Genomic DNA, 11,394 nt, shown 5'->3' on the forward strand with positions numbered 1-11,394 from the left:
CTGATATGGCATTGAATTAGAATGTAAAGTAATTTGTGTAGAAAATTGCTTATTTACGTATGTATAGTATTTATCAGATTCAAGCTACTCGTTATTTATAATGTAAATAGTTGTAGCAATAAAAAAAAAAAAAAAAAAAAAAAAAAAAAAAAAATCTAACGGGCGAGTGTAAAAGAAACTTAAATACTTAAATTTTATCGTAAAATAAAATTCATCATAAAATATGAGCGACCCACTATATAGGACATCGTGCCGCACACTACTTACAAAGTTGTGTAATCAGATCAATAATTATTTGAACGAGCCTGATAACATTACTGAAGAAGGCCTGGCTATTAACCTGAAGCGGCTTCAGAACGCCCACGAAAAGTTGAAAAAGGCTGATGAAATGGTTCAAGATGACAAAGATTTTGACATAGTAATTGATTATGATGACAAAGCAATAGCAGTTATTGCGAAACTTGAATATAACATACAGCGGCTGAAGATTTCCAGCAACGAACCATTTCACTCAGACCTTAAGGAAAGTATAATTCAGGGCTTTGAAAATTCCAATAACAGTAATGGAGTCAGACTTAAACCTATAGAATTGAAAAAATTTAACGGAGCATTTGAAAGTTGGTTGCCCTTTTGGGAGCAATTTAAAGTAGCTGTACATGATGTTGTGGTTCTCATGGAAAACGTGACTTCAACAGTTTGGACTAAATGTTATTTTTTTATTTAACTTCAGTTGCATCCTTTTACAATTTTCTTAACATAAATGTCTGTAGCTATTTTATAATGTCCTTAGCAATTAATGAAACACTTAGCACTTTAGTTTAGTTTCACAATATTTTTATTTATTGAAATTATTTATTTTCCTTTAAATTGTTACAAATATATTTTTTGTTTTTTTTTTTTAATTTTAGACACACACGACTTATTTGTTTCAAATTTATTCGTCAGCGCTACTACGCTTGATCATTTTATGTTGGTCTAAATGTATATTATGCTTCAAAGCACTTCTTCTCTTAACCACTTTTTATATCTAACTCACAACTTTAACTCCTCAACTCTAACTCACTTTTTGTGGTTTTAAATCTATCTTATATACCTAAACTTGATGCAAAAATCCAATATATGACCTTCAAATTACCCTAGTTACCTAATCGGGTTTTTCCATAGTTTCATAATTTACTTTGCTAAATTTGCAAAGTTTTTATTATTAATAAGAATGCTCTACATATTTTTGCAATTCTTCCGTATTTACAATTTCAAAATCACTTACATCGTGACACCAATTATTAACCAAATACCAAAACTCAGCATTTCTTATCGTCGAACTGACGATCTGATGCTTTGGTTCTAGTCAACAACTGCCCAGATGCAAATAACCTTGCCTATTTTTAGGGAAAATGTACGATCACCTAAGATCGTACACACTACCATACAGAAAAACTGCCAAAACCCGTGAAATTAAATAAAATAAATATTTAACTCACAACAATGATAATAAAAAGCTAGATGCAGCAACAAAATTTAATTATTTAAACGAAGCGTTAGTCGGTGAAGCAGCAGCGAAAATAGCGGTATTCATTCCAACAGAAGCATGTTACAAAGACGCTTTAAATTTGTTGTTGGAAGAATATGGAGACAGAGAAAAAATAATCGAAAAGTACATCCAAAAATTACTTAACGTTCAAGCTGTACATTCATCATCGAATATAAAAGGTTTACGAAGTTTGTATAATGAAACAAAATCATCAATTAGAACACTCACGGCTCTCGGCGTTCCTTCTTCTCAATATACAATCATGGTATACTCTTTAATATTAAAAGCAATTCCTCCGAATATAAGAGTAGAATTTCATAAAAAGAAAAAAAGAGGTATTCACCATTCGACTATGCTCAATTCAACGGCAACAGAAAATGGTGAAAGCATAACAAAAATAAAATATGATGATCAGCTAATAACGTTATTAGAACATATCAGAATTGAAGTAGAAGCATTAGAAAAAGCAACAATGTCAACTCACTGCAATGCAGATAAAAGGGATAATGACAAAACAAAGACAGCACGAGGCACAGCCGTTGGTTTATATTTTTCTGAACAAATTTACAGAAATTGCATTTTTTGTAAACGCGCAAATCATAATACAAGTGATTGCAAAGACAAAACCATTGGAATTAATCAAAAGAAAAATATATTAAAAGGTCAAGGAAGGTGCTTCAGATGTGGTAAGGCAAATCATACTTCTAAGTTCTGTAAAAATCAGTGGATAAAATGTTCCATTTGCAGTGGTCGCCATATGAGTGCTATTTGTGAGAATAAAACGTTTAAATTAAACAGCGTAGACAATTTGGTTGAACGCCAATCGGTAACAACTACAACGGAAAAACCAGCATTGCCTGAAACGAGCACATTAAATTCATCAGCAGCTCTGAACACAATGTTAAATGTTGGAAAAAATGAAGTTTATTTACAAACCGCTAAAGCGATAGTTTCAAGTGATGAATCTAAATGTTTAACAAGAGTGATTATGGACAATGGAAGTCAAGGAACATATGTTACCGAATATTTGGCAAAGCAGCTACAATTACCGGTTGTAGGTATTGACAACACACGAATTATTTCGTTTGGCCAAAGTAGCCACAATAGAAAAGTTAAGCAAATAAAACGTGTAATATAAAAAGTGCAAAGCCAATATTCCGATGAAATTAAAGAAATTTATGCTTCAGTTGTGCAAAATATATGTGCTGATGTTATACCAGTTCCTGGTGACATATATGATAAAATTAAAAACATGGCTGAAAATGTAGTCACAAATGTAAAACAAATGACTGGTATTAATTTATTAATTGGCCAAGACAATTATTGGCAATTTAACTCTGATAATTGTGAATATATTACTGAGAATTTGGTTGCAGTTGAAACATTTTTCGGTTGGACAATTCAAGGCTGTTCAGATAATCAAACTCAAACGCGAATATGTATTGAATGTTATCGAAGATTCAAACGATTTTGACGTTTCTAAATTTTGGGATTTAGAATCCGTTGGTATTAAATCATACCCCGAATGTACAAAACCTCTTAAAAAAGTAAATTTAGCGAAAATTAATGGACGTTATACTGTAAGCCTACCATGGAAATATGATAAGGATGTCTACCTTCATAATAATAAAAATAATGCTCTAAATCGACTCAAAACTCTTAGTTCTAAATTATTTAAAGATCATAATAAACTAATCGAATACGACACTGGAATGCGCGAACTAATTAAGTCTGGAATAGCAGAGGAAGTACCAGATAGCCATAGTAATGAGAGAACATATTACATGCCGCATCGTCCAGTGTACAGAGAAGATAAAATTACAACAAAAATGCGCATTGTGTTCAACGCCTCTTCAAGTGACCCAGGAATGGCATCACTTAATGATATGCTTGATTTAGGTAAGAACTTATTGGCAGATTTAACTTCGATATTGCTAAGATTTCGTTGTCACAAAATTGCAATGAGTGCAGATATAGAAAAAGCATTTTTACAAATTACATTAAATCAGAATGATAGAGATAGTCATCGTTTCCTCTGGTATGAAAATTTAAGAGATGATAACAAACCAGCGGAAATTGCAATTTATCGAATGGCAAGGGTAACTTTTGGTGTAACAGCTAGTCCTTTCTTGTTAGCGTCGACAATGCAGCAACATCTGCAAGGCAATGTTGAGCAATATGGTTTAATATGTGACAAACTAAAAAACTCATTTTACGTAGACGACTTAATAATTAGTATATCAACTGTTCAAGAAGCTGAATATTTATACCTCATTGCAACGAAAATAATGAAAATAGGAGGTTTTAATTTGCGGAAATGGACCTCCAACAGCGAAGACTTACGACGAAAATTTGAAGAAAATAATGAAGAGCAGCATCCGATACAAAAGGTGCTTGGCGTTTTATGGAACATTTATGAAGATAATTTATTTATAAATTTAGATCACTGTATAGAGATTTCTCGGAATTTAAGACCCACTAAACGCAATGTATTAAAGATTATGGCTGGAGTTTATGATCCCTTAGGATTTTTAGGTCCGTTTACTGTAAAAATCAAAACACTATTGCAGAGGATATGGAAAGAAAATTTAGACTGGGACTCTACCTTGCCTGAAAGCTTAGCGGATGATTTTAATAAATGGTGTGATGATTTACATAATTTAAAATATTTTACTATTAGTCGATGCCTGGTAAGATCCAATTTGTCAACAATTCAACTACATGTATTTGCAGATGCGAGCCCGATTGCATACGGAGCTGTTGCATACCTACGAGAAATTTTGTCTAGTGGCAAATTATTTACAAGCCTTATATGTTCTAAAAACAGAGTAAGTCCTATTAAAAATAAAAATAAAAGCGAACTCACTTTACCAAAGTTAGAGCTAACAGCCGCGCTTATTGCAGCCAGATTAGTAAATTTTTTAAAGCTTGAGTTAAACATAAATTTTTCTTCTATTAACATGTCGACAGATTCAAATATAGCTCTGCAATGGATAACTGGAGAAGGTAAACAAGTAAAACAGAATATCAGCTCAAAAGTAAGCGAAATTAACAAACTAACAAATGTATATGACTGGCGTCATTGTGATGGCAAATGTAATCCAGCAGATCTGTTAACTCGTGGTATAAAAGCCAAACAATTGATGCAGTCAGAATTATGGAAATGGGGTCCATCATGGCTTATCATGGAAAGCAACGAATGGAGAGAATGTTCAAGAAGAGAATGTTTGCAGTATATCTAAGGAAACTATATTTGATATATAAAAGTTTAGTAATTTACGGAAAATGTTAAGAGTTACCGCATACGTATTTCGATTTTTAAGGAATATAAAAAATAAAGGAATTCAGCAATCTATCAATACTGAATTGGAGAAGATTGATGATTTGACTCTAGAAGAATTAAATAAAGCGGAAGTTTATTGGATTGGGTGTGCACAAAGTGAGTATTTTTTGTCAGAAATAATATCGTTGAAGAAAGGACAAAAAATTGGAGCGGAATCAAAAAATTTACAATTGAATCCCGTTTTAATAGATGGGTTACTGCGACTTTCTTGTCGTTTACCAACGACTGAGTATGAAAATCTAAGCAATCCAATTATATTACCAAAGGAGTCATATTTATCTAAGTTGATTGTTTCGGAAGCGCACCAAAAGTTTATGCACAGTGGAATTAATGCTACCTTAGCTAAGATTCGAAAGCGATTTTGGGTTGTTAAAGGCCGGCAACTTATTAAAAGCGTTGTACAGCGGTGTATAATTTGCAAAAGGCTGCATGGGAAAACTGCATCTGGTCACTGATGCTGTATCCAAACTGTCACTGTATCCAAACCATTTGAAACCACTGGCATAGACTTTGCTGGTCCATTATATATAACTTCTACTGACAACAAAAATGGTTTTAAAAAAGCGTATGTAATGTTGTTTACCTGTGCAGCAACTAGAGGAATCCATTTGGAGCTGGTAGCAGATTTAACTGTTGAAAGCTGTATAAACGCACTAAGAAAATTTATTGCAAGGCGTGGTACCCCCTCTATTATTATATCAGACAATGCGAAAACTTTGTATGGAAGTGCAAACAACTAACAACTAATGGAGAAAACCAAAATCAACCATTTTGCTGTAGCCAATGGCATTAAGTGGAAGTTTATTCCAGAACGTGCAGCGTGGTGGGGTGGATTTTGGGAGCGGCTTGTACGAACTGTAAAAAACTGTTTAAAGGCAGCAATTGGGAAAGCAAGGCTGACTTTTTATAAAATGGATACTTTACTAACAGAAGTAGAAAGTGTAGTAAATCAAAGACCACTCACCTATATTACTACTGACTGTAACGATTTGGCGCCGTTAACACCTGCACATTTTTTGGGAGAATGTGGTGTGTTAAGCAAAGAAAATTTCTTGTCTGACGGCATCACTATAGCAAAAATGTGGCAATCACGAACTTATATTTTAAAGCGTTACTTAAAACGATGGCAGGACGAATACTTAACTCAATTACGCTCAATTCATCTTAATAAGTCTAAACCAACAAAATCTATAAATATTGTCGATGTAGTATTGGTCAAAGATGAACATCAATCAAGACTTCTTTGGCGAATGGCAGTGGTGGTAGCTACTTACATTGGACGAGATGGGCGTGCCAGAGCGTGCGATGTCAGACTCAAAGACCAGAAAATTATGAGAAGACCTCTCCAACTACTATATCCGCTTGAATTAATATGCGATTCGCCGGGTCCCAGGATGTAAAAAATGTCTCTTAATATCATAAATATCTCTTATCATGAATTAATATTTTAATCTCTTTTTTCTTTAACTTTATACTTACTATTGAATTATTCTTTTTTGTTAAAAGTAGTAATAAATGCACACTCGCAGCATACAGTTGTATTTTATTTCATGTGAAAACTATATTTTCTACAGACATTAATGACTGAACTAGTCGCAATGCATCTATGAAAGTTCTGAGATTTTCAGCTTTGCCATCAAACTCAGGTATGAGTCTGGCTGCTGTATTTAAAAACTCAATCATAGTCTGCGACATGACTGTATCGGTAATATTTTCAGATATAGGAGGCAAAACAACTAATTCTTTTAACTCTGATAACTCCGCTACGAATAATTTGTTGATATCAATTCGTATCGGGTTGTCTAAACAGTGTGGGATATCCTCTTCTATATTATATTTAGAGTAAACTTTTAGTAGTTTATCCCTAAGCTCCCAATATACTGACCTTGCAAAGTTGTCATGATCTTTTGTCAATTTTGTATTGTATACCCTGACAATTGTTTTAACTTTTTCTAAACTGTCTACCAAGATAATTAAATGCTTTTTTACAGTTTCTTTTTTAATTGTAGTGTTTCTATAAACACATTTAAATGATCTACTAAAATTGTCTCTTTCTTGTTTTAATTGCTTTTCAATGACAGTCCATTTGTCCATTTATGTCAGTTGGTATACATGTATTTTAAAATTTGTGTTTTCAGATTTTGTTTTTTTTTAAATTTTATCCAAATTTTGTGCAACAGATCTCATGTATTTTTTCTTTATTGTTCTTCTGTGCATCAGATATAATTTAATGAACAAATTTAATAACATAATTATAATAATTATTACAATATACATGGTAATATTTTGTTGAACTTCCGTTATATCAACTTCATTTATTACATTGGCCTGTGGCCTATTAAATTTGGCCTTGCTGCCACACATTTTTTTTTAAGTGCAAGTTATTCAAAGAAATTACAATTTTTACAATATATATTAATATAAAATTGTTTCTCTTCTAAAACAAGTGAATATAGTGCGTAAGAAAATATCCGATCCCCAACCAAAAATGTATCTCCCTATGACGTATATCCCTGGGTTTTCGGAAAATTTTAGCAAATCTAAATGCTATAATGACGACACGCACACTTTGGCTTTCAAAGCGAGAAACACGCTAAAAAATCGCTTCTTTAATAAAACAAAAAGTCCAATAGACAAATTAGATGAGCATGATGTCGTATACAAAATTCCATGTGGAGGTGACGGGTCTAACGTATGCCACCAGGTATATGTTGGTACAACAAAAAATAAACTCAAGACGAGAATCGCTGGCCACAGACACGACATAAAGAGCAGAACAACTCCCGTTGACCAAAAGACAGCATTAGCAACCCATTGCTCTATGATGAACCATACTCCAAATTTTGAAGAAGTACAGATCATCAACAAAGACCCTAATTACAGACGTAGGTTAATGCTTGAAATGTTACATATTATTGAAGTTCCAGACAATCAGAGACTAAACTACAAAAAAGACACAGAGGGTCTTGCACAAATTTACAGGTCTCTGATTAACCATAATTAAAATAAAAAAAAAAATTTAATATAAATTTATAGTTTTATATAAAAAGTTTAATTTATCTTCCATTGTTACCAATTAAAAAATATTTTCGTATATTTATTTTTGATTTTAATTTTAAATTTTATTGTTTTTTTTTAAATTAACGTTTTGCTTTTGTTCAAATAAATTTAAATGTTAAAAAATGTCAAACATTGAAAGAGACAACAATGTTTGTCATTTTTGGTTTTTTGTTTTGATTGTATGTTTATATGTTTATTTACATATAATTAAATATGTAATCTTTTATATACACTGAAGATGGTCTACGATGTAGACCGAAATATTTGTATTAATATAATTTTTGTATAAAAATTAAATAAATTTAAACATTTAACACAGTTGGAAAAAAGTGTAAAAATTTTTTAATTGTTTTAAAAAAACATTTTTATAAACCTATGTGTTAAATAAACGACCTAAGCCCGGTATATATATAAAAAACTAATTAAATATCGGTCGTAATACCAATTTATTAATATAAATATAGAATAAATTTATTTAAAAAAATGAAATTAATTTTTTAGCAAATTACTGCAAAATATGATTATTTTTTAATTTATATTTGTGTTATTTGGTTTTTTTTTTTCTTATTATTTTTTATAATATATATAATATTTTTATGTAATATATATAATATAATATAGGTTACATCTCATACCTATTATTTTTGCACCACCCATCTCTGATCACTGCGGCACCGCTTTATTGCCCATGTATTCCCACTCAACGTAAATTTTATTCTTTAACTTTAACACGCTCCTTTTTTATCAAGCTTCAGTCTGCGGTGTTTTTTATGCTTTCCTGTGTTTTCATGCTGAACATAATGATCGTAATGAGTTTTGTATATATTTCACATTGCTTGCTTTTTGTAATGTGTATTAAATAACAGCGACTGCACATTGTATAAAATAATCGATGTATTTCCGCACGACTTCATATAAGGATATTTTTTTTTTTTTTTGTATATTGTACTATAAGTCGAGCACCATGTTATTATTGAAAATTCTGTTTTCATGGTTATTTTTTCAACAAATTTTGGTAATAAAATATTTTAATATTTTATTATTTTTATATATATATTTATTGTTTTTATTATACAAAATTAAATACACAATTATTAAATTGTTAAAAATCACACTATATTCCGTTTTGCCTCATTGTTTTTATTATGTAAAATTAAATCCTTAAAAATTACACTATTTTTTTTTTTCAATATTAGTTAAGGTAACATATTAACTTTAATGTTTACTTTTCCGTGTTATTAGTCTCAAATTTTAAATAGTTTTTTTTTTTCTCTTATAACTTTTTGTGTTGTCACCTCTTTATTCTATTTGCACATAGAAATATTTTCGCACTTAAGTTTTTGCTTATATACATTTGCGTACTATTTTCAAATTATATTTGTATATAATAAGAATGCACATATATTTTTTTAAAATAAATAATTTAATTTTCAATATTCAATTTTATTAATTTTTATTTTAGTGAAGACACAGGCTGGCAGGGTCGCCATGTTATACTTGCGAAAGTAATAGTACACAAGTTTATGGTTAGATCTTTATTTTATTACTGAAAATTACAATCTTAAGACTACCTTAAAATGTATTGTGCAAAACCGCACATATGTCTACGTAAGCATTAAAATATAAGCATTAAAAAATTGTTGTTTATGGAGTAGCATGCATGCATGGGTATGTATCTAATAACATAACTTTGTTGCGCAAGCGATATTGTTGCTTGGGCGATAAGCGACATAAATATGCTAGCTAAGCACATTCCATGTTGCTGTTCATAACAAAGTATATCTTCAGTGCATATACTCTACAGTAGTTTTTCAAGTAAATTTTCCCTGTTTTTTAAGAAGCTCTTCAAAATATATGGTATTTATGTGATATCCACTAGAGAACGAATGCTGTATTAGATAAAAGTTATATATAAGCGGAATTCGAAATGTGGTGCACAAAATCACACACTGCACTGTGCGAGGGAGTCGGAAATGCGCAGCGTCTGTATATCATGTTAGGGACGACTGTCGCATCACAATTCACATACGAGAGATGATAATGGAGGAAGCTTATAAGAAAAGGCATCAGGATCGATACCAGTAAGATTCTGATTACGGCATACTGGACAACAGCAAACGATTGGACATGATGACATGATAATGGAGAAAGCCTATAAGAAAAGGCATCAGGATCGATACCAGTAAGATTCTGATTATGGTATACTGGAGCAAACGATTGGATATGATGACTTGGGCTGGTGGATGATGTATTCTGTTACCAATATGGGCTAGAGTGAAATCTGGTCCAGACGGCTTTCAGGCTAATGCTTCATCTGCCTCCGTCCCGTTAAAACCTGGCAAGCCTTAAAGAACGATCTTGGATTCGTCCTGTTAAGTTGGGGTGTAGGGCAGTTAAGAATATCTTCTGCTTAGCTCCCGGTTTGGCTCTGAACACATGCGCTCATAAGGCTATGTGTCAACCCTCGCATGACCTCCCTGCATTGCAAAGATAATCATGGAACCACAATAAGGGTAACTACACAACGAAACCAAGATAACGGCTTTAAGTTGGGACCCAATTGCAAAGAAAAATGTTCACAACTACAAAAACACCAATACAGTCTGGCGTTAATACACCAGCCAGCACCGAAAGTGCAAAGGAGTCACGGATAGTCAGTCCCAGCCAAAACCCCTTCATGAGGGCGCCGAGACTAACACACTCACCTGTGCTATCACAAGAGAGGCAAAATAACGAGAGAGCTCGCTCATCCCCTCCGGAGCTTAATGGGAACAGTGTTCCAAAAGTGAAAAGGGAAGCGTTCATTAAACTCGGGGACAAAATATCCGAGCTAAATGAGATGATGGGTGGAGGAAGAAGGTCCATCCACCAAGCAATGCGTGATCTTGTTGCAATGATATCATCGCTCTATAAAAGAACTGCCGAAGAGACACCAAATAAAACTATCACCGCTAAAACCAACGATAGAGGTACCCAAACAATTCAGCCGCAGCAAACACCAGTTATATCCAAACGGTTAAGAGAAGAAATCGAAAAAAGTAGGAAGACACCGCCTAAGAAGACGAAAACAAATCGACCCGTGGGGGCAAATAATACTAAGTCTAAGGAGCCAAGGAAAGCATTGGAAAGCAACTTAGATACGGTGGCCGGGACGAACGGCAACGCTGATGTACCTCAAGCACCAATTGAAGACAACAACAAACGACACGCTTGGGTTTTACAAACAAAAAAACGCGTGAAACTACCTCGACCGGATGTAGTGATCATTAAACCGTCTTAGAAACTTTCCTTTGCGGACATACTCCGGAAAGTAAAAGGAGCTCCAGAGCTTAAAGCAGTCGGTAATGATGTTCACTCTATCAGGAAAACACAAAAAGGGGAACTTCTGCTTGAATTCAAAAGATCAGCAGAAACAATAACAAGTGTCCACCAAGACCACATCAAGAGTATACTACCTGAG

The 11,394-nt window shown here is 32.8% G+C and overlaps 1 protein-coding gene across 1 annotated transcript; it reads left to right on the plus strand.

Annotated features, from left to right (window-relative positions):
* Positions 1–223: 223 nt before the first annotated feature.
* On the plus strand, positions 224–4,363 carry LOC119662372. The gene is made up of 5 exons (XM_038071979.1): positions 224–682; positions 1,500–2,589; positions 2,674–2,807; positions 2,908–4,221; positions 4,265–4,363. The coding sequence occupies exons 1-5, from the start codon at positions 224–226 to the stop codon at positions 4,361–4,363; spliced, it is 3,096 nt and encodes a 1,031-aa protein (XP_037927907.1).
* Positions 4,364–11,394: the final 7,031 nt, after the last annotated feature.

Source organism: Teleopsis dalmanni, chromosome 1, assembly GCF_002237135.1.
Source record: "Teleopsis dalmanni isolate 2A chromosome 1, ASM223713v2, whole genome shotgun sequence".
In the NCBI taxonomy this organism is placed as follows: domain Eukaryota; kingdom Metazoa; phylum Arthropoda; class Insecta; order Diptera; family Diopsidae; genus Teleopsis; species Teleopsis dalmanni.

What these genes read in the sequence shown, in the direction of transcription:
- LOC119662372 (XM_038071979.1), top strand. Translation starts at nt 224, where the DNA reads ATGAGCGACCCACTATATAGGACATCGTGCCGCACACTACTTACAAAG. An exon ending in GCTACAATTACCGGTTGTAG is followed by an intron (nt 2,590 to 2,673) that starts GTATTGACAACA and finishes TAATATAAAAAG; the next exon opens with TGCAAAGCCAATATTCCGAT. An exon ending in CTGAAAATGTAGTCACAAAT is followed by an intron (nt 2,808 to 2,907) that starts GTAAAACAAATG and finishes ATTTGGTTGCAG; the next exon opens with TTGAAACATTTTTCGGTTGG.